The sequence below is a fragment of the Nycticebus coucang genome, chromosome 3 (genome assembly GCF_027406575.1).
Source record: "Nycticebus coucang isolate mNycCou1 chromosome 3, mNycCou1.pri, whole genome shotgun sequence".
Lineage (NCBI taxonomy): Eukaryota > Metazoa > Chordata > Mammalia > Primates > Lorisidae > Nycticebus > Nycticebus coucang.
Window position 1 is genome coordinate 17,772,731 of NC_069782.1, and position 24,763 is coordinate 17,797,493.

Genomic DNA, 24,763 nt, shown 5'->3' on the forward strand with positions numbered 1-24,763 from the left:
TATTACACCCCCACCGCCCAACCATAAAACAAAAAAAGTAGTCTTACCTTAGCTATTTTTGGAGGAAAATCTATCTCGCTTCCAGGTAACTTGGATTGACCATGAGTAATAGTCCTGGCAAGGACTGCTGTATTCTGATTCCCTCTGAGGTCTTCAAAGCTCTGGACTCATAACACTTGGTTTAGACATCCTATTAGAATTGTCTTCTAATTCTTCCTGTTCAAAAATCAGTGTCATTCACATGGAGTCCTGCACGAATTTAAGATGTCCAGTTCTTCTGATTTCATCCTTTTTTCAGAGCTCATTATTTCAACTGAGACACATATGAAGGCTTTTCGTTGAGTATTTATCTAAGAGTGGAATCCCTAGATTGTAGGGTGTGCACATGACAGCTTTGTTACAAAATGCCAAAGTGTTTTACAAAGGGATGTAATAGTTTACACTCCTGCTAGTTTTAGGTAAGAGTTTTCATTACTGCACATCTTCCCAGTTGATCTTTACACCGTTTCTGCCATTCTGAAGGGTGCAAAATGATATTTTTTGTGCTTGTATTTGCATTTCTGTGATTGACAATGAGGCTTAGCATCTCTTCATACGTTTACTAGCAATTTGATTTAACATCTTTTTTAACTATTCAAGTATTTTGTCCTGTAGTACTGTGTACCTATAGGAGTTCTTTATATATTCTGGATGGTAGTCCTTTAACAGTTGTATGTGTTGCAAAAATCTTCTCCCATTTTGTGGTTTGTCTTTTCTCTTTCTTTTAATTATATTTTAATTATATTGTAGTCAAATTTATCGATCTTCTCCTCTGAGTTTAGTTTTTCTTTTTTTTTTCTGAGTTTAGTTTTTCTATTAATATTTTATTTAAAAGAAATTCTTCTCATCATTCCATATCATTTTCTACAAGCTAGACAATTTTGCCTTTCACATTGTCTTTACTTCACTTGGAATTTATTTTTGTTCATGGAATGCAAGAAGGCATCAAATTTCATGGGTTTTTGCATATCAATAGCACTATTTATTGATCCGTAGTACCTCCTTTGTCTCATCTCACATTCATAAATGTGTGTGAGGGGTTAGCAGGTTAAAGAAGTCCTCCTTGATTCCTGGTTTGCTAACAGTTTGCAGTCATAAATTTTGAATTTTATAAATTGTTCTGCATTTATTCATACAATTATTTTTTTATCTCCATTTATTTGTTAATGTGAGTTGCATTCATTTATTTCCAACTCTTAAATTATTCTTGCATTCCTAGGATAAATCAGTTTGGTTGCAATATATTATACATTTAATATTTTGCTGGATTTGTTTCGCTAATTGTTTAGTATTTTTACATTTAAGACATTCCTACATTAATGCTTGTCTGTAGAGATGACTTCTCTTTCATTCTTGATATTGGAATTCTCGTCTTCTCCTTTTTTTCTTAACCTAATTAAAGAACCAGCATTTGCCCTCATTTATTTTGTGTGTTTTTGTTTTCTATTTCATTGATTTATGTTCTTGTATTTATTATTCTGTCTTTATGATTTCTTTTAGTTTAATTTTTTTAGGCTCTTAAGATGTGAACCTTAGATCATTAATATGAAACCTTTCTTCTTTTCTAGTATTTAATACTAGAAATTTCTAAGTATACTTTATGTGTCTCCTACATATCTCAATACCTTGTGTTTTCATTTGCATTAAATTCAAAACATTTCCCAATTTTTCTTGTGATTTCTTCTTTGACCTGTAAGTTATTTAGAAGTGAATTGTTGACTTCTCAAATATTTGAAGGAATCTCCAGATATCTATCTTTTCTGGTAGGGGCAGACAGCATGTTCCAATCATTTCAAATTTATTGAACCTGTTTTACGGCCCATAATATGGTCTATAGTCATTAACATTAGCTGTGTATAACTGTAAAGTGTATTCTGATGTTACTTGTGGTGTGTTCTATAAATATCATTTAGATCAAATTGGTAGATAGTGTTATTAAAGTCTTCTATGTAATTCTTGATTTTTCAAATATAGTAAGTCTGAATTCATATAACATCATTGCTGGGTTCTTGGAAACTGTGACATTAAATGAAATGATGTATAACAAAACCAATTTTTTTCTTATCAATGTTATAATGAAACAATGATGAAGGAAATGATGTTATTCTAGGACCCTGCTTTACGTTATTGTCTTGGCTAAATGGATGGTTTCCAAGAACCTATTGTAGATGCTAAATGAGAACTTACTAGGTGGGCGCAGTGGCTCACATCTGTAATCCTAGCACTCTGGGAGGTTGAGGTGGGAGGATAGTTTGAGCTCAGAAGTTTGGGACCAGCCTGAGCAAGAGCAAGACCCCATCTCTACTAAAAATAGAAAAATTAGTTGGGCATTGTGGTAGTCTACTATAGTCCCAGCTACATGGGAGGCTGAGGCAAGAGATGGCTTCATCCTGAGTTTGAGGATGCCAGGTAACTCTAACCTGGCCAACAGAGTGCGACTCTGTCTCAAAAAAAAAAGAACTTACTATATGTGTGTTCTGCCAATTAATGAAAGCGGTAAAATCTGTAAGTGTTAAAATAACTTCTCTATTTTTCCTTTCAGATTTCTCAGTTTTTGCCTTACGTTTTGAAGATCTATTTTAAAGTGTGTCTTCATTTAGGATTGTTATGTCTTTTTCATGAATTGACCTTTTTTTTTTTTTTTTTTGAGACAGAGTCTCAAGCTGTCACCCTGGGTAGAGTGCTGTAAAATAACAGCTCACAGCAACCTCAAATTCTTGGGCTTAAGTAATTCTCTTGACTCAGCCTCCCAAGTAGCTGAGACTACAGGCCCCCACCACAATGCCCAGCTATTTTTGTTGTTGTTGTTGTGTTGCCATTGTTGTTTTAGCTGGCCTGAGCCAGGTTCGAACCCACTAGCCTCAGTGTATGTTGCCAGCACCCTACTCACTGAGCTACGGGTGCCACCGAATTGACCTTCTTAAGCCTTATTCGATATCCATCTTTATCCCTGGTAATCTTCTCTGCTATATGTCTTATTTTTTTCCAATTCTAATATAGCCACTCTCAGTTTCTTTTCCTTCGTGTTTGCATGGTGTATCTTTCCCCATATTTTTACCTTTAATTTTATTTAGGTCTCTATCTTTTCATGCACATTGTATACCTTTTCCACTAGATCCTTTGACATAGTTATTTTAAAGTCCTGTGGAGAAGAGGTGAGAGAGAAGAGAGCAAAGAGCAGGGAGTGAGAGAGGGAAAGATGGGGAGGAGAGAGAAAAGGAATATGGTTCATATTTTCCCACGGGAAAAGATACTTGCCTGAGAATGGTGCTTTATCCCAAAGAAAAGAAGAAAGAATGTCTGCGCTGCAGTAGGTATGGAGGATTGAGTCCATCTAGTCGGCATTTGAACCGATTTGATTTTTATAGATATTATACTTACCTCTAGCTCACTACTAACTTCACATTTTTGTCTTAGTTTTTCTTTTTTTTAAAGCCTTCCCTAAGTCCTACTTCTTTTCTTCTTTTTTTTTTTATTATTAAATCATAACTATGTACATTAATGCGATCATGGGACACCATACACTGGTTTTATAGACCTTTTGACATATTTTCATCACACTGGTTAACATAGCCTTCCTGGCATTTTCTTAGTTATTGTGTTAAGACATTTACATTCTACATTTACTAAGTTTCACATGTACCCTTGTAAGATGCACCGCAGGTGTAGTCCCACCAATCACCCTCCCTCTGCCCATCCTCCCTCACTTCACTATTTTTTTTTTATTGTTGGGGATTCATTGAGGGTACAATAAGTCAGGTAACTTCATATTTTTTTGTTGGTATGCTCCTGCGACCTTGTGCGTAGCATGAAGCCTGCAGCATGGAAGGCTTAACAATGGCAAGTAGCTGATGCTTCTTGCCTAGTACGAGGCATAATAGGGATATAGGATTCTCTTGCTCTATCCTTAATCTCAGGCAGTCCTGCACTCAGCATTTAAGATGTTTTCTTAGTACTTGCTTTTATACCTACCACCTCTTCCTCCCTTACTCTGTAAAGGGAGAAACAATTTGAGTGCTCTGCCTCACCTTGGAGGGGCATACCACTTATTAGAATTAATTTCACCTCTTGGCAGCAACACTTCTGCTTCAAAGTATATGAGAGATAAAAAGATAACTTTCTGGAGTCCTTTTTTTTTTTTTTTCAGTGCCTATATCACGTTCTTTAGTAACCTGAAAAGAAAAGTATCAAGCCTTGTCTATTTATTTTGGTATCTAATTTTATATCTTGGTTGTGATAATGATTTTAAAAAATTATCTGCTCTAGTCTGCTTTCATACCAGTGAGGTTTAGTAAGTGAATCTTATATAACAACGCTTTGGTGCCTTAACATTACATAAATTGCCTACCTTACTATTACATAAATTGACATTTCAGAACTCTTTATTTTGTTTTATTGGCCCAGAATATTACATAAAGAGGCTTGCTTTTGGTTGAATTTATGCAAGTTGTTGAAAATGTGAGGATAACTGCTTTTGTTTTCCTTTATGTTTCAGGTATTGGTGGTAACTTGGTAGCCATTCAGGCTAGTAGGATTTCTACCTACCTCCATTTACATAGCATTCCGGGAGAACTGCCTGATGAACCCAAAGGCTGTTATTACCCATTTAGAACTTTTTTTGGTCCAGGTACGTTCTTATGGTTTTTGCATGTTTTATATCAGAAACTATTGATCTCTGAAATTATAGGCTAGGCAGCGTTTATTGAATATATATTTTGTCTGTGTTACATCACTTTTCTGTTTCTGAGAGCTAATCTTAGTGAACAAATAGTAAGTTGTATCAATACTGCAGTTGCCAAGGATTTTTGTATAATTTTTTTATTTTTATGCCTCTCTTCTTATTAGTAATGAAAGAGGAACTTATACATACCCAAGGAAAGCATTACTAGGGGATTTAGGGAAAAAAATCACAGGATTTAGAATTAAGCTAACCTGGTTTTAAATACTGACTTACCCACTTACTAGATATGAGACCTTGGACAAATTATTTATCTTGTTGTGAGAATTACATAACAAGCAATAAAAGACCTATAAGTGATCAGGAACATAGTAGGTACTCACTAAATCGCTGATGATGATAATGGTGGTGATGGTGACGATGGTGATAAGCAGGGGTCCTTTAAAAGCATATTGCCCTGTATTAATAATTTTGGCCTTTCTAAATGTGGAGATTTGCTCTTAAACAAAATGAAAAGGGATAATCTCAGTTGTAAGGAACAATGCATTATTTATGTGATTATGAAAAAACTAAGGAAAGGTATTAGCAAAAAAAAACTAAGACCACAATGTTAGACCTCACAGTTCTTGTTACTTTTTTCTGATGAAAAGAAAAGTGATTTTTTAAATGAAAGTGATTATTAACTTTTAAATGATGATAAAAAATGCCTAGATGTGTAATACCAGTGATAGAGCTCTAAATGTATAAGTAATATGAAAACATTCTAGTATGTTAAGAACTTTGTATTTTCTCTTTTGTCTTCCCTCTTTTTATGATAGATATTAAAGTCTGACCAGTGTTCTTCATAACAAGTTTTTAGCAACCACCTTTTATCTAATGAAGAATGTATAACATATAGTGGGAATTTGAAAGAATTAAATGAATTGTAATTAGTTAAAATTTATTTTTTAGTAATTGAATTTTATATGGATAGTAGGAAGTGTAGTAACCTCATAGTAATCCTCACATTTTAGTCACTGTGACCTCTTGCTAACCACACTATGATTTTGTTATAATGACTTTTGCATTTTATATTACAGGAGTAAATAATAAGTCTGCCCAAGTTCTACTGCTTTTAGTGATTCCTGGACATTTAATTTTCCTCTACACTATACACTTGATGAAGAGTGGTCATACTTCTTTAACTATAATCTTCGTAGTAGTATACTTATTTGCTGCTGTGTTACAGGTAAGAGTTGAAACCTCTTGAAACCCCTTTTATGCTCAAATTGCTAAGAAAGTATAACTATATAACTAAAAACATGTGCCATGTTTTACCGTTACAGAAATCAGCGGGATAGCGTTGTATTGATTTGACCCTCTTAAGACCCATGAGCTCAGGACCCTTCTAGTATGATCTGCCTTATAGAACAATTTTGGATTTCTATCTTCCCTTGTTTGCTTTTCTTGTTTTGTATTAACACATCTTCCACTAGATTCCTGAGAGAAAGGAAGTATGGTAGTACATTTTCGAGCTTTGTATGTTATGAAATACTTTGTCACCCTCTCTATAGGTTGATTTGATATAGAATTCTGTTTCTTTTAGAATTTTGAAGGCATTGTTTCATTTTCTCCTATTACTAGGAAAAACAGACACCATTCTCACCCTGATCTTGTTGGACGTAATTCCTTTTATCTCCCTAGAAGCTTACTAAATCTGCTGTCTTATTGTTCTTAAATTTCATATTGCTGTTCCTTGGGAGTTCTTAAATTGAATGCTGATGTACCCTGGTATGGGTGTATTTTGTCTGTTATTTTTGACCCTTTCGATCTAAAAACTCATGTTCTGCAGTTCTAGGGAAATTCCTTAGATTATTTCTTTGATGATTTTTCTCTCCATTTTCTCTCTTCTTTATTTCTTGAATCTTATCATTTGCTTCCTGGAACTCTTGCATTAAATTTCTTATCTTATTCTCTCTCTCTTTTTTTTTCCCCTCTTCTTTCTAGGAGATTTCAGGCTTTTCTAATATTTTCTTTGTTGTGTTACTGAGGTTTTTCCAGAGAGTAGAGTAGAATGCATATATTCAACTTGCCATCTTTATGTGGAAGGCTTTCAATTTAAAATTTAAGAAAATTGCTTTTACTTTTCAAACTGTGGGGTCAATATAATACATGTACAAAATTCTTAAAATACTACTAAAAAGTTCTGCCTTTTTGATCTCGTTTCTCAGAAATAATAATCACTTTGAAATAGTTTAACTGTTGCTTCTGGTATTTATAAGTTTTAAAGTAATATACCCTAAATTCTAGTTTGTGATTAATCTCCTTTAGACTTTTACTAAGAAAAGTTGAGGATTTGGGGATTGCTATAAGTCCCATCTTTCCCATATAGTAATATAACATTTTTTGTTAGTCATCAGTGTTTGTATTATTAGGCCTTTGTAAACATTATTGAGAGTCAGATAACTTACTATGACTATATTTACTTTTTTCCTATTTTTTCTTGGGGTTAATAATCACATCTTTTTATATGGCATCGTTTTCCATAAACCCATCTTTAATTTTTTCCAAACCATTCCAGCTTTATTTTGTCTTCTTGGTAACTCTGTAAATTTCATACTTTCTACAGTGAGAAACCTTAATCCCTTAAGATGTGGATTGAGATAATTCTTTGAAGAGATGGCATTTGAATTTGGCTTTTGTGGAGTTTTGTATATGCAGGAATGATGCCAGAGAATAGGCATGTGGACATCATTCCACTGTAGACTTGCATTGATGTTAATGATGGTGGTAATGAAATCAGCTGGCATTGAGTGTTTTCTGTTCACCAGGCAGTGTTCTAAGTGCTTTACATGTATTGATTTACTGAATTCTCACAAAATTCCATGAGATTTGTTCTTTTGATGTAAATCAGTGATTTTTAAAGTAGAATGCCTGCAAACAATGCATTGTACATAGGAAGAAAGGTTAAATTTTCATTTGTTTAAAATGTCTGTTTTCTTCTATTTTTATGTTTGCTAAGTAATAAACATAAGCATTGTATTAAATAAATATGTTCAGATATTTTATGCTGAGATTGCTGTAATAGCTAAAACTTTTGGAGATTATTGAGTTAAAAGAGAGATGAAAAAACACAGAGCGTGTGTCATAAGGAAGCAATTCATATATAGGATCTAATTAAGAGGAGCGAGTAGACGAGATGTACCTATTCTTAAAATAACAAAAGCTTTAAAACTTTGAGGTTTTAATTTTTTCCATAATGCTTATGGTGCCTTAGGTTTTATAAAAAATCGTGCATCAAATCATTTATTCGTGCCAGGCATGGCGTTCACATCTAAATCCCAGCTACTTGGGAGGCTGAGGTGGAAGGATGCAGGACTTGGAGCAAGCCATTGCCCTCCAGCCTGAGAGAGAGAGTGAGACCCTAACTATTTAAAAAAAAAATTCATTCATTTATTCATTCAATAAATCTTTATTCTACTAGATGCAGGGGTGGCTTTTAAGTCCCAGGAGGAAGAAATTCAGAACCTGTTTATACTCAGGGACTTGTAGACTGGAGGGAATACTACTCCATGAACAAACAATTGTAACACAGCATAAATGCTCGGTGTAGCTAGGTAAAAAGTGCTTTCAGAGCCTGGAGGAAAAAGCAGCTAACTACCTGGGGAGTCATATTTTTCTACTGTTCAGGAGTGACAAAAGTTATATCAAATGGTTTTTTACTAATGGCTACTTCTATTGCTATATGTAATGTAGTCACTTATTACCATTTCTGTCTGATGCTGCTCTGCGTATATTATTTTTTTTTTTTTTTGAGACAGAGCCTCAAGCTGTCGCCCTGGGTAGAGTGCCATGGCATTACAGCTTACAGCAACCTCCAACTCCTGGGCTCAAGTGATTCTCCTGCCTCTGCCTCCCAAGTAGCTGGGACTACAGGCACCCACCACAACACCCAGCTATTTTTTGGTTACAGCCATCATTGTTGTTTGGCGGGCCCAGGCTGGATTTGAACCCGCCAGCTCAGGTGTATGTGGCTGGCGCCTTAGCCACTTGAGCCACAGGTGCCAAGCCTGTGCGTGTATTATGAAAAAGATGCATTCTTCAATCCTTTGGGAAACATTCAGAGCCCAGTCTTTGGACTGCTGGCTGATACAACATTTCTAGAGCATGTTTCTTTTTGTAACTCTACCCCTTGGCCTCACGGATTGATTGGATGTTTATGTTTGTGGTTCTGTACCAACACCCCACCTCATTTCACTTAAGTCAATGAAAGACATGAATAGTTTTTCTGAGTTTATAAAAATTAGATTTTGATCTATGTCTATAGTATACTTACATGCGCTTTTGTAACCTCTGACCTCAATTCCTTCTAGTGAAAGTTGAAAAACTGGAGTTGAGAAAAGAATAATTATTAGTCTCTCTGTATCTCAGTTATTCCTTCTGTAAAATGGGAACAATTATATGAGCTACTTCATAGGCTGTGCTGAGAATTTATTGAATTACTTATATAAAGATTGCTACATAGCGGATGGTATGTAAAGGTCAGCTGATGCTGTTGTTGCTATTAAACAGAACTATAAATGGTGGGCCATTGATCTCTGAATGACAACTGGAAAATATTTTGTTTTTGTCTTTCAGTGTTGATTTAATTTTCTTATGTGTCTTTTACAACTCTCATTTTTATAGGTTTTGCCTCTTATCTTATCCCCAATAATCAGATCTCTGCCAGAGTAGATCTTTGCATTTGCAGGCTGACATTGCAAATTATTCCAATGGAATAGCTTAGAATCAGATTGTAAATTCTCTGATCAAATCCTCGCGCTCTGACATTAACATATACAAATAGACACATGAGTGCATGCAGACACACCTCTTTAAGGTTTGGTTAAAAGATCTTGACCTTCCACAGCCTGCTTTAATCAATTCAAAGATGGACAGAATGAAGAAATATCTGCTAAAGATGAAGAATCTTTGACCATTTAAGACTTACCTTTTAATGTACTTTACTTGATTGGCCTTCTTTTTTTGATCTGGGTTAAATTTACATTCAGAGCTTTGGTCTCAGCTCTTACTCAGTTTCTTTTTGTCTGCTCTACTCGTCTCATCTCTGAACTCTATGTTTTGATATGAATGTTTAGGTTTTCTTATACATGCTTAATTTCTTTCTATCCAGACTCCTGCCTCCTTGAGTGCTGAGGTCTTCTCTTTGGTGTAATTTACAGGACTCAATATAGTAGATGTTTTTGAATTCTTGTTGTTTTACTCTCTTCCCAGACTAATACTCTTTGAAGAGCCTTCCCCCCAATTCCCTAGCCAACTAAATGAAAGAAATTTGTTTGAAGGAAACTACATTTACTGTAATGGCACAGTAATAATCATTTGCAGCACTTTTGCATTTACCCAGATATCATCTCTTCCTGGAAGCTGTTCTTGAATATCTGATTTGGTCTGAGTGGTCTTATTCTCCATTTCCCAAGGTCCCCCATGAATACCATTGTCCGAGATTTTTCCATATTATAGTGACATTGTCTATTTGTGTGTCTGTCTCACCCATTTAGAGAAAGGGTCTTTGTTTTACTCATTTTTGTATCTCCAGCACTTAACTCTGTCCCCATCCGGTGCTCAATTAATGTTTGTTAAACTGAATGACTGTATCTTGCTAGTTCCATCTCCTTTTCCAATGGAAAGAGGAAAAAAAATTCACAACTGTATTTAGATACCAGAAACCCCAGAAGAACTAAAACAAAATCCTAAATTTTATTCTGGTTGCTTTCCATAAACACCAATTTCCTTTCGTTCTCTGACATAGGTATTCAAAATAAAAGGCAAGGAAAAATAAAATGCAAAAATCTCATAAACTTTAACAACGATTGGTTAAAATTGTATGATTTTCCTGAAATGTTTAGAGATTAAACGACATCTAGGGAAATGAAAGAGTAGGGATAAAATTGGCCATGAGCTGATAACAGTAGATGAAGCTGAGTGATGAGAACGGGTGGGATTAATTTATACTATTGTCTACTTTTATATGTGTTTTAATTTTTCCATATTAAGTTTTTAAAATTAAGGGTTTGACTTTTAGATATTAACATAGGAGTTTGTTCCATAGCATATATTCTCTCTACGTTTGGTCTTGTTGCTCAATAGGTGTTTTTTAAATGAAAAGTAAAAAGTCAACTTGAGTTTTTGGGATTTAGAATGATTGAGCTAGTTTCTTATTTTTGCACTTGGCATTCACTAACTTAATTTTTTGTACATATTTTTTAAATTTAAAAAAATCTACTTATCTGTCACAAGTTGCATTGTTTGAGGTCCTTATTATGTGTCTTGCATCACATAATGCACAAACAATCCCTTGAGCAAAGAAGGAACAGCAGTACATCCTGGTTCATTTCCCTACTGAAGGCCTCTACCAGTTTCCCTTTGTCTTAGAAATCCTAAGTATGCCTCCTTTGCTCAAAAAAACATAAACATGCATTTTGTTGGATGACATTCCTATGAGAGGCAAAAAAGATCGTCCCTAACCCAACTGAAAGAGGAAGAAAAAAGGATTGTAATTAGATGAGTGACCGAAAATGTGAGTAAGTCTGTTACCTACCATTCAAGTCTCATTATTCTTACAGCCCACTATTTATTTCACTCATTTGACTAAAAACAAAACCCCCTTTTATTTTACTATTAACAATTTTCTTTTTTATTATGGTGATTATGGGTACATATGAAGTATATTAATATTCTTTCTGCTATAAAATATCCTGGTGGGAAAAGAAAAATGAGACTTCTAGCCCTTGATTCAATAGCCCTAGCCTATTGAATTCCAACAAAGTTTTTAATATAATTGGTAAACAATGCATTAAAACCATTTCTAAACGAAATTTTTAATTCTCTATTTTAGGGACTGATGGTTTGTTACAGAAAAGTAGATTATTAAGAACTCTACTAAAATTCTAGCAGCTCCAGACTCCATGAAAAATTCATTGTGAAAGTTTGGGTGTGCTACTCACTGTACAAAAGATATAGAAGATACTGTCCCAGTTCATAAGGTCCTTCTCTTAGTAGAAGATTAGACTTAAGCGCATGAAATAGCTAGGAAAGAGCCTAAGACTTATTTCTTTATAGGAATACAGGTTTCTTCCTCGTAACTTCAGAATCAATTAAACTGTATGCATGTCTCATTTTCATTCTTTGAAAGTACTTTTAATAGATTCTTTTGGAGGAGGGATCAGAATATATGTTTTAGCTGCTGAGAAACTCAAATTACTATCAACAAATATAATACTGCTGAAATTTAGTGATTTGATCCATGTTTCTGACCTATATAAGAGTTTGAAAATAGTAATAGTAAATATTTATATAGTACTTACTATGAGTCATGCACTATTCTAGGTACTTTCCATATATGAACTGATTAAGTTTTTACAATAGCCCAGTGAGGTAAGTTCTGTCATTATTTGCTATTTACAGATGGGTCAATTGACAAAGAATTTAAATGACTTGTCCAAGTTCACACAGCAAGGTGGAGTCTGGCTCCAGAGTCTATAATCCTAGTCTCTTTGTTTTGTAGGAGTAAGTTTGACACTACGCTTTAGTCTTAGAGTTTTTCCTATGTGAGGAGGGAAGTTTTATAGTGGATAAAATTTTGCTTTGTGGAATCCATAGAAAATGCCATTTCAGAAAAAAAGGAGTAGCATTAGGTAAATAAGAAAACTCAGGCTATTTATGGAAAATGGCAAGCAATTTCCTGGAACCCAGGGCTTAGGAGAGGGAATGATAGGAGCAGGCGCCATGGCCCGTGCCTATAATCCAGGTACTCAGGAGGCTCGGGTGGCAGGATCGCTTGAGCCCTAGAGTTTGAGACCAGCCTGGGCAACATAGTAAGACCATCTCAAAAACAAAATTATTTGTAATGAAAAATAAAGAGAGTGATGGAAAATCAAGTCAAAAATTACAGGTTATGACAAGATCATGAAAGGGCTTGAAGAACAGAGTATAAAGGGTTAGTTTAGTTTGTAGAATGGTAATTTTCAACTTTTTTCCAACTGCAGCCAAGCTTGAGCTATCTGATACATTCCTCTGAGATAGTTTGTTAGGGGCTGAGCTCTGGCTGTCACCACTCGTTACCTGAGTCAGCTTAGGTCAGGTCACCTCTTAGGGATTTGTCACCTCTTACAGATTCCCATCTGTAAAAAGAGGCTCAGAAGAGAGCTACCTTGTGAGTTGTTATAAGGATGAAATGAGATAACGTGCGTAAAGTGCTATTGTCATTATTATGGCCTTATTCTAATATCATCCTCATCCTCATCAGTAGCTGTGGATTACTGAGACATTGAGTCTTCTAGGGTGACAGTAAGGAAATCAGAACCTATAGAACCAGAATTGAGTTCTACCATGATTCTGAAACCCATTCCTTGGAGTCACTCTAGATAAGGAAGAACTTAGCCACACGGTGTCAACATGATCATAATTGGAATTCCAGGATAACCACCCAGTAGCTAAGCAAGTTAATTAGCTCATCTTTGGGCAAATTGCTTAATTCCTTGGATTCTTACTGTCCTTGCAAGTGAAATGAGGATAACACCTCCTTTTTGCACAGTGGTTATATTTAAGTACTTAGTAGGCCCTTGTTAAATACTTGGCTGTGTCTTTCCTATTGATACCTTTAACTAAATCTTACTATTCCCAAAAGGCATCTCAAAGGAAAGAGCTCAGCAACCAGGAGATTTTAACAGGTTGCCGATCTTGTTCACATTCTGTTCTCGTCCTCAGGAATTGAATTTACAAGATTGTAACTGGAAAGTTACGGATCCTTTGGTCTGTCTATGCGGCCATTCTGCCTCTGTCTCTTAATTGGTTTCTGTCTCTCAGCTTGGGTTGAGGGAGAACTGTGATGAGAATGATAAATGAGATGTGAGGGGAGGAACTATAGTTCCTAGAGTCTTTTTCGAGGTGTAAAAACATATACTTTAACTTCTGGAGTTGGTTAATACTGTTACCTTAAGGTAGGAAGCTTAAGCAGGTGAATTTTTGAAAAGCCATTTTAAAAGCCTTGTGTTTGCATTTTGTGATGCAATAGTGTGATTATTTTATGGGGCCGTAGGTCAGTGATTTTCAACACTGGTGTACTGTGAAAAAATTTTCAAGGTCTTAAATTAGTTTCAAAAGAAGTTCAAATAACAATAAATATATTCTTTTTTTTTTTTTTGCAGTTTTTGGCTGGGGCCTGGGTTTGAACCTGCCACTTCCGGCATATGGGGCCGGCACCCTATTCCTTTGAACCACAGGTGCCGCCCAGTATATTCTTTTTTTCTCGATCAATGTAATTTCAATTTGTCATGGAAGTTTAACTATAAGTTCAAGTGTGCTGGGTGATAAGAAAGGTTGAAGGACAGTGGCTTCGGTTGTAGGGTTGTAGATCCATATTGATGATGAATTCTTCAGGTAGGTGTGCTTGGTCCCTGGGCCGGTAATGCACAGAAGATGAAATGACTGTACTCCTTGTTGGAAGCACAGCGTGCTAGATCCCAGTATAACAAGGCACCGGGAACGGAGCTCTTGTCAGTCTCGTCAAGCCTGATAAAGACCAGGGTAGAACCAGAGAAGCTGAACCGTCTTTTTGCATATGATTCTCGTAGGTTGTTGCTGCATGTGCTCTGAATCCTGCTGAGATTGCACGCATGATTTAGGGGAATGTTCACATCATCTACAAAAAAATCTTATAACACAGCTATGTGAAAGCACTTAATTGAAAGCATAAAAACCATCCCTCAAGAAATTTGCCCAAATAAATCTTTAGTTGACTGTGACCCCAGAATATTCATCTCAAGAAATACTGACCTGAATAATTCTATAATGTAAAATTTTAAGCTATTTTTAAAAACAAGTATTAGCACCATGTAACCTTTTCATTATAAAGTGAAATGTCTGTATTAGGTCAGCATTACAAAGGTAATCTAAATTATTATTTTTGTACTATACTATAAGGAAATGTATTGAAGCAAGAATACTCCAGAGATTTTTGTGTTTACTAAAAGGGAAGATTAAAGGATATCAAGGGAGGATGAGGCCATCACTCAGTATCTAAATAAAAAGACAAAGTTGAAATTTTACCTAGTATTGTAAGAGAGCTATACTGACTGGGACCAGGAACAAGAGCATGATCTGTGGATATTCAAGCAGGACTTCAGGAATTGGCAGACATTCACAGGTGTGAACGGATTGATGTCATCAGTAGAAGTATGGTTACCCTGATGTGACTGTTGTCTGGCTGACCTTCAAGGGTGTGTTTAATGAAATGAATTAGTTCGTAAATGGCTACTTCCGAAATAAAGACTGTCATTGATTAGCTAGCTTCTAAAGCGTGTTCTGCCGATTGCTCCTGGGCTACAAACTTGCCCAGCATGTTACTGTACTGAATACTATAGGCAGTTGTGGCACAATGGTAAATATTTGTGTATTGAAATATTAAAAAGTTACAGTAAAAGTATGGTATTACAGTCTTCTGGAAACACTGTTGTATATATAGTCTGTTTTTGAGGATAACCTCATTATTCAGAGCACAACAGTACTTAAAAGTTACAAAAATGTGGGGCAGCGCCCGTAGCTCAGTGGGTAGGGCGCCAGCCACATACCCCGAGGTTGTGGGTTCGAGCCTGGTCCCGGCCAGCTAAAACAAGAATGACAACTGCAACAACAGCAACAAAAAAATAGCCAGGCATTGTGGCGGGTGCCTGTAGTCCCAGCTACTTGGGAGGCTGGGGCAAGAGAATCTCTTAAGCCCCAGAGTTTGAGGTTGCTGTGAGCTGTGTGACTCCATAGCACTCTATCCAGGGTGACAGCTTGAGACTCTGTCTCAAAAAAAAAAAGTTACAAAAATGTAAATAATTTTAACATCTTATCCTCATAAATAGGATGCCAAATTTATTGGAAGTAAATGAAGTTTCACCATGAAGTACTATACAGCAGGGATAACGAATCATCTACAACTCTACACAATAATATATTTACAACAACGTTATAATTTCATATAAATGAATCTAAGTGTGTGGTCTTTGTTGTCTCCTTCTTCTACTCAACAGATATTTTTTGAAGCTTACCTGTATTGTTATGTGTATTAGTAGTTTGCTTTTTTATTGCTGAGTAGTATTCCATTGTATGAATAAATCACAATTGCTTTATCCATTCACCTGTTAATGAACATTTGGTTTGTTTCTAGTTTGGGGCTATTATGCATGAGGCTGGTAAGAACATTCACGTACAAGTCTTTGTGTGGCTATATGTTCTTATTTCTCTTGGATAAATACCCAAGAGTAGAATTTCTGGGTCTTATGGAAAGTGTATTTTAAGCTTTATAAGAAACTACCAAACTGTTTTCCAAAATGATTATACCATTCTCACTAGTATGAGAGCTCTGATTATTCATGTGGTTCTTTCAACCTTTGTAGCCATTCTAGTGGCTGTAAAGGTAGTATCATAGTGATAAAAATTTGCATTTATCCGATGACTAATGATATCAACTATCTTTTTATGGGTTTACTGACCATTTTTATGGGATGTTTTCTCTAGACTATAGTGGTATCTTCATAGCTCACTACAACCTCAAACTCTTAGGCTTTAACCGTCTTCTTGTCTCAGCCTCCTGAATAGCTGGGACTACACACATGTACCACTAGGCCTGACTACTTTTTCTATTTTTGTAGAGGCAGGGTCTTGCTCTTGCTCAGGTTGGTCTTGAACTCCTGGCCTGAAGTGATTCTCACCTCAGCCTCTGAAGGTATAAGAATGACAGATGTGAGCCACCACATTGAGCCTTGTTTTGTTTCCTTATATCCGTTTATTTATTTATTTATTTTATTGGTTGGGATTCATTGAGGGTACAAAGAATTAGGTTACACTGATTGCATTTGTTAGATAAAGTGTCTCTTATAATTGTGTCCTGCCCCCAAGAAGTGTGCCATACACTGTGACCCCCTCGCCCTCCCTCCTCCCCTCTCCTCACTTGCTCATACCCCTACTTGTATTAGCTCATCTGCTGCCTTCATAGTTTCTTTCTTTTTCTTTTCTTTTCTTTGTTTTTTTTTTTTGCAGTTTTTGGCCGGGGCTGGGTTTGAACCTGTCACTTCCGGCATATGGGGCTGGAGGTGCCCTACTCCTTTGAGCCACAGGCGCTGCCCCTTCACAATTTCTTTATACCCATTTTTTAAATTGAGTTGACTTATTATTCAGTTGTAAGAGTTCTTTCTATACCCTGGATACTAGTTACTTGTCAGATACATGTATTGGAAATATTTTCTCCCAGTCTGTGAATTGCTTTTTCATTTTCATTTTTAAAATAAATTTTATTATATATATTTGAGATTTACCACATGATATGGAATGCATGTAGATAGTAAAATGGCTACCACAGTGAACCAGATTAACATATTTATTATCTTGCATAATTACTTTTGTATCTATGCCAAAAGCAGCTAAAATCTACTTATTTAATGAAGATCTTTTTTTAATTTTTTTAAATAAAGATCTTTAATATGATACAATTTTAGTAACTTTAGTCTTCATTGAATCATTTTCTTGACTATGTGTTTTGAGAGTTTTAGTCTTAGTGAAGTTCAATTTATCAATTTTTTTAAATGATTAGTGCTTTTTGTGTCCTAAGAAAGCTTTGCCTATCTCTAGGTTGTGAAGATTTTCTCTTTTATTTTAGAGATTTAGCTTTTATTTGGGTCACTGATCATTTTGAGTGAACTTTTTGTATATGGTATGAGGTAAAGCTTGAGATTCATATTTTTCAGTATGAGTATCTAGTTGTTCCAGCACTATTTGTTAAGAAGACCATCCTTTCTTCTCTTGAATTACCTTAGCATCTTTGTCAAAAATCAATTTACTATATATATGTGCATCTATTTCTAGATTCTCTTCTGTTCTGCCGATTTATATGTCTGTTCTTAAGCAACTGTTGTTTTCTTTAGCGCCTTAACATGTTCTTCATTTTAGTTTCAAAAAGAAATCGTTTGCCATTTTTTAAATTACAAACTCGTTCTTTAGGTACAAGGTCTCAGTTCACACATACAAGAATTTATATGTTGGCAGGTATAGATAATACCAAGTAACCAAATCTGATATAGGTGGCTTTGCCATTGTGATTCCTGCCAAATCAACATCCTTTTAGCCTCTACTCTCAACATAGAGTTCTGGTATTTCAACAGTAGTCGTAATTATATCTACAAATCCTTATGTGACACTGTGTCTCAAACCTTCTGGAAGTCCAAGTTGATTATGTCTGGGCTTTCACCACTTCTCATAGCTGCCTTTTCCAAGATGTTAACTAGATTAATTAAGCTTGATTTGTCCTTTTTTTTTTTTTTCTTTTTTCTTTGAGACAGATTCTCATTTTGTCACCCTAGGTAGAGTGCCATGGCATCATAGCTCACAGCAACTTCAAGTTATTGGGTATAGTGATCCTCTTGCCTCAGCCTCCCAAGTAGCTAAGACTCCAGGTTGCCCACCCAGATGCCCACTATTTTTAGAGATGGGGTCTCGCTCTTGCTCAGGCTGGTCTTGAACTCCTGAGCTCAGGCAATCCACCTACCTTGGCCTCCTCGAGTGCTAGGATTACAGGCATAAACCACAGCACCCAGCCTGCTTATAAGATTTTTTCGAGGTTGTTTCTTCTATCCAAGTACTAACCAGGCCCAACCCTACTTAGCTTCCAAGATCAGACAAGATCAGGTATATTCAGGGTGGTATGGCCATGGACTGAGTTTTGTTTTTTATCATAAAATAATCTGTATTCATCGTTGTCAAAATTGTCTATAATCCCCACAATTCAGAGACCACCACCACAAGTATATAGTGTGTATGCTGTTAAAAGAATAGATTTTTTTTTTTTTCGAGATAGAGTCTCACTTTGACACCCTTGGTAGAGTGCTGTGATGTCGTAGCAACCACAAACTCTTGGGCTCAAGCAATTCTCTTGCCTCAGCCTCTCAAGTAGCTGGAACTACAGAAGCCCACCACAACGCCTGGCTATTTTAGAGATATTTTAGGGTCTGGCTCTTAGGCTAGTCTTGAACTCCTAAGCCCAAACAATCCACCTACCTTGGCCTCCCAGAGTTCTGGGATTACAAGTGTGAGTCACGACATCTGGCCTGAAAACATAGATTTTTTTAAAAAGTGGTTTTTAAAATTTGAATAATACATTGGAAGAACGTTCAATAAATACTTTTAAAGAAATGAATAGGAGTTTTTCCAGTGGAGTGTTTTGCTAAGCAACCTACAGAAAGACCCTGTACTTGAAAGGGCATGGTATTAGAATCAGGGCCATTTGGGACTGGGGTGGATGGTAAAGAGGGGGCACCTTGGCTGTTCAGGGCCTGGCCTCTGCTGATTGCAACTTTTCCTGATATTCTATTGATATTAAGGGCATGAAGGTAATTTTGTTTAGCATATAGTAGAAAATCCATAAATGTTCATTTCTTATAGCTACTTATATATGCTTTGTTCTCATCTTTTTTCTTTTTCCTTCCTCTTGTTATAAACTAAGAAATGACTTATTTAATTAAAATATCTCCTGACTTTTAGGTTGCCATTTCCTAGTATCACATGACATTAGCAATCACTTTATATTATTATAAAGTGCTTTATATTATTCTATCAGAATGACATGGTCAGATGAGGGAATGATCATTGGCAGGCTTAACGGGACAAGGGTTACTAAACACCCAGCCAAGAATTATTATGCTTTTTAATTTATTTAATTTCACATTACATATTGAATACATAGAAATGACATGTATAAGATAAGAAGAAGAATAATATTGTGAACAGCAGTACACTCACCAAGCAGTTTAGAAAACATAACACTACCAGACAAGGGTGTTCACTGTCAGCATAGTGCTGGAAGTCTCAGCCAGTGCAATCAGGCAGAGAAGGGTATCAAGTGTATCTTTATGGGGATAGAGGAAGTCAGACTTTCACTGTTTGCTGATGATATGATCTTATACTTAGAAAGCCCCAGGGACTCAACCCCTGGAAGTGATGAAGAAATACGGCAACACTTTGGGATATAAAATCAGTAGCCTTCATTTAGGCCAACATTTGTGAAGCTGAGAACCAAATCCCAAGTCACAATACTCTCCTCAGTAGCTTCCAAGAAAATGAAATACTTTGAAATATATACTTAAGAAAGGAAGGGAAAGATCTCTACGGAGAAAACTATGAATCCTTGAGAAAAGAAATAGTGGAAGACATTAACAAATGGAAGAACGTACTATGCTCATGGCTGGGAAGGATCAATTTTATTAAAATGTCTATATTACCCAAAGTACTCTACAGATTTAATGCCGTTCCCATTATAATACCACCATCATACTTTGAAGAACTTGAAAAAATAGTTCTTCATTTCATATGGATAGTCAACATAATTCTATGAAATAAAAACAAATCTGGAGGCAACACACTGTCAGACTTTGGTTATCCTATCAGTCTATAGTGATTAAAACAGCATGGTAGTGGCATAGAGAGAAATGCATCTGTGGAACAGAATCAAGAACGCAGAGATGAAACCAGCCTCATATTGCCATCTGATCTTTGATAAACCAAACAAAAGCTTACACTGGGGGAAAGAATCTATTTCATAAAGAGTGCTGGGAGGAGGGCGGCACCTGTGGCTCAGTCGGTAAGGTGCCGGCCCCATATACCGAGGGTGGCGGGTTCAAACCCGGCCCCGGCCAAACTGCAACCAAAAAAATAGCCGGGCGTTGTGGCGGGCGCCTGTAGTCCCAGCTACTCGGGAGGCTGAGGCAAGAGAATCGCTTGAGCCCAGGAGTTGGAGGTTGCTGTGAGCTGTGTGAGGCCACGGCACTCTACGGAGGGCCATAAAGTGAAACTCTGTCTCTACAAAAAAAAAAAAAGAGTGCTGGGAGGACTGGATAACCACATGTAAAAGACCGAAACTGGACCCTTACCTTTCACCACTTAAATTAACTCACACTAACGATTTAAATCTAAGACATGAAATGATAAAAATCCTAGAGGAAAGCGTGGAAAAAAACTCCTAATGATATTGGCCTTGGGAAAGAATTCACAAGAAGACCCTAATGGCAATTGCAGCAACAACAAAAATAAATGGGACCTGATCAAGTTAAAAGGATACAATCAACGGGCGGCGCCTGTGGCTCAGTCGGTAAGGCGCCGGCCCCATATACTGAGGGTGGCGGGTTCAAACCCAGCCCCGGCTGAACTGCAACCAAAAAATAGCCGGGCGTTGTGGCGGGCGCCTGCAGTCCCAGCTGCTCGGGAGGCTGAGGCAAGAGAATCGCTTAAGCCCATTGGAGGTTGCTGTGAGCTGTGTGAGGCCACGGCACTCCACCGACCGCCATAAAGTGAGACTCTGTCTCTACAAAAAAAAAAAAAAAAAAAAAAGGATACAATCAACAAAGCAAATGATGTTTTGATATGTGTATTTATTGTAGAATAGCTAAATCAAGATAATTAACATATCTATTCCTCACATAATTATCACTTTTTTGTGATGAAAACACTTAAAATCTATTCTGTTTGTAATTTTCAAGTACAGTCATATGCTGCATAATAATTTGGTCAAAGCCAGACCACATATATGACTGTGATCTGATAACAACATAAGAGCTGAAAAATTCCTCCTGCCTCATGATGTTATAGCCATGTGGTCATAGGGCTCCACACGTGTCACACGTCTGTGGTGATGCTGGTGTAAACAAACCCAGTGCATTGCCAGTTGTATAGAATCTAGCATGTATAATTGTGCAGTACATAGCACTGGTAATAATAGTAAGCAATGGTTACTAGTACTTTTTAGCATTATTTTAGAGTGTACTCCTTCTATTTATTAAAAAAGAAGTTAACTGTAAAACAGCCTCAAGAAGGTCTTTCAGGGGATATTCCGGAAGAAGGCACTGTTATCATAGGAGGTGACAGGTCCCTGTGAGTGACTGCCCGGGAAGACCTTCCAGTGGGACACGATGTGGAGGTGAAGGTGGTGATGTTGAGGATCCCAACCCTGGCTAGGTCTGGCTTAATATTGTTTGTGTCTTAATTTTTATTTTGTTTTAATAATCACTCCTAGGATGAAATCTGTCTTAGTTTTTAAACACAAAAAGTTTAAAAAGTAAAAATTTTTTTAAAATAAAAAGCTTATAGAATAAGGATATAAAGAAAGAAAATATTTCATGCTGCTATACAATGTGTTTGTATTTTAAGCCAAGTGTTATATCAAGAGAAACTTGAAAAAATTAAAAAAAATTATAAAGTAAAAAAGTTACAGTAATCTAATTTATTAAAGAAAGAAAACTTTAAACATAAATTTATTGTAGCCTAAGTGTACCATGTTTATAAAGTCTACAGTAGTGCATAGTAACATCCGAGGTCTACACACTCACACCACTCCCGCATTCACTCACCTAGAGCAACTTCCAGTCCTACGAGCTCCCTCTGTGGAAAGTGCCCTATACAGATAGACCATTTTTTATCTCTATACTGTATTTGACTGTACTTTTTCTATGTTTAGACACACAGATACTTACCCCTGTATTACAGTTGGCTGGAGCATTCAGTACAGTGACGTGCTGTATAGGTCTGTAGCCTGGGAGCAGTAGCTGTACCATAGACCCTAGGTGTGTGGAAGGCTGTACCCTCTAGCTGTGTATGGGTGCACTCAACATTTGCCCAGCAACGAAACGGCCTAATCATGCATTTCTCAGAACATATCCCGTTCACTAAGCAAAGCATGGCTGTATGTGGGAGGATATGTGTGATGATATGCGACTCAACCATTTTCTTTAAAGGACTTGCATATCCTTGGATTTTGGTAACCTTTTGGGAAGGGTCCTGGAGCCCATCCCCAGTAGATGCCCATGGGCGACTCTACTCAGACTGTTATATAGTTTGATGGCCTGAAATCCGTACATGGATCACCTGTGGTTACGCATTGTGAGGGAAGACTTTTCTCCCACCACGTAGGACCACAGCGGGACAAGTTTCCTTCCTCTTCTGTTTATTTCTTATTTGGAAGGTGTAGCTCTTTATGTGAAAAAGTTCTGTTAGACTCCCCACCTGGGACCTGCCGTGCCTTTGCTGTCTACCATGCCCTGAGCTGGCCGGGTGGCCCTGGCAGAGGCAGAGGGCACAGAGAGCCCAGCATAGCTTGTGCCGTGAAGCAGCCCAGGCACCATCTTCAGGCCCAAAGCTGGCTTTGGCCATTGACTTGCCCCTCTGCGGCCTGGTTCCCTTCGTTTTGGCCTCTGAGGATTGCTTACTTTCATGCCAGTCAGTGATGCATTTTAAAAATAGCTTTAAGCTGAGTGCGGTGGCTCACGCCTGTAATCTCAGCACTCTGGGAGGCTGAGGCAAGTGAATTGCCTGAGCTCATGGGTTCGAGACCAGCCTGAGCAAGAGCAAGACTTGGTTTCTAAAAAAACAACTGGACACTGTGATGGGTGCCTGTAGTCCTACCGACGGCGACAAAGTGAGACTCTGTCTCAAAAAAAGAAAAAAAAAAGAAGATAGTTTTTATATTTTTTTGGAGCATTTTAAGTTGTTTTCAGTGGGTAGATTGTTTCGGGTATTTTGTTTACAACATTGTTAAAAATGGAATTTTCAAGCGGGTCATTTTGTTGTGCTTTGTGTTGGGTTATTTTGGTTTGGGGGGAGGGTTTGCTTTCTATCTACAAGTAGAAAGAAGCACTTTCTTCTCCTTTTTTGCCCCCGGCACTGCCTGGCAGGGGGAATGAGATATGGGGGAAGCAGTGTAGACCTGAGCTTGACTTGTGTAACTGGGCAAGTCACTTAGCCGGTCAGCATCTAAATTTTCTTTTCAGAACATAAATATACTCCAAATAAAGATACTGTCCCCATAGTACTCAGGGAGAAAAAAGATCATCGAACATTAGTTTTCTTTTCAGCACCACCATTTATCTCCTACCTTGCCCTACCTGCCACTTCCCCAAAATAATTCAAACCAAAGAAAAGATGCTTTTATCCGACCATCAATAGACTGAATTCCTGTTGACTGATAATCCTAAATTATTCTTAGCCGATATTTAAATAATTAGATTTTAATGAGTAGGGTTTCCAACTTAGAAGCTGGATTAGGAAAGCATACTTCTACAGGAGACATAAATTCAACATTGTGAAGTTTGGGATTAGGAAAGTCTCTCCTAATTTGCTACTTCGGGGGTTTATTTGAGCCTTTTTTTTTTTTTTTTTCCAGTTTTTGGCCGGAGCTGGGTTTGAACCCGCCACCTCTAGAATATGGGGCCAGTGCCCTACCCCTTTAAGCCACAGGCACCACCCTTTGGGGGTTTATTTGTATCATGTTTCTAGGCATTACTCTCCCATAGAAATTGTCTTTCTTTGCACTCGACACAGGGTGGGTATTAGCAGTAAGGTATTATGGGGATGCTGATTCATGGAAATATTGATTCTAGCTCAAAGAAGGAGCTGGCTGAGAGAATCAATATCATCCAAAGCAAATATATATTTTTGTACTTTATAAATTTGAATTCCAAGAAATACATCTAGAACATGCATAATTAGCTAGGGCTACAGAGTTGCCTTTTCAGAAGGCATATTTACCTAGAGAAGTTATGCATATTTCATAAAGAACAAACAGATGGTGTAAAAACATCATCTACCCCTGGTTTGATATCCAGTGTGTTTTTCTCATGAAAAGCATGCATTTCTTAAATGATCGTTTAGTTTTAAAACATGGTAGATTATGAAGCATGTGCTACTTATTGTGATTTTAGTAATGTATTACACAGAGTTCCAAGGAAACACTGATATCCTTGGGTAACTTCTAAAAACATTCTAATAAATTTAAACCTGATCGAACTTTAAGTCATCACAATCCCTTTAAAAAGAAATTGCACAGGAAGAGAGCGTGATTCTATGGCACACTGTGTATAAGTAAATTCAATAAATAGAAAAAGAGTGTGGGAATTGGAGAGGAAGGTGAGGAGAGCAATCAGTGGATAGTTTAGGACAACAAATTTCTTACCCCTGTAATTTCGATCTAGAACAGACTGTGAGGGA

General features: G+C 36.9%; 1 protein-coding gene across 5 annotated transcripts in view; it reads left to right on the plus strand.

Moving 5' to 3' along the window:
- The window catches only part of SLC41A2 (solute carrier family 41 member 2), a 119,688-nt gene that overhangs the window by 81,892 nt on the left and 13,033 nt on the right, over positions 1–24,763 (plus strand). For 4 of the 5 annotated variants that reach the window (XM_053585763.1, XM_053585764.1, XM_053585762.1 and 1 more), the window contains exons 9-10: positions 4,535–4,666; positions 5,797–5,945. In XM_053585763.1, the coding sequence (XP_053441738.1) occupies positions 4,535–4,666; positions 5,797–5,945 (281 nt within the window). Of the gene's footprint in view, positions 1–4,534; positions 4,671–5,796; positions 5,946–24,763 lie in introns of those variants that run through there. The other variant, XM_053585767.1, reaches the window with a different exon arrangement.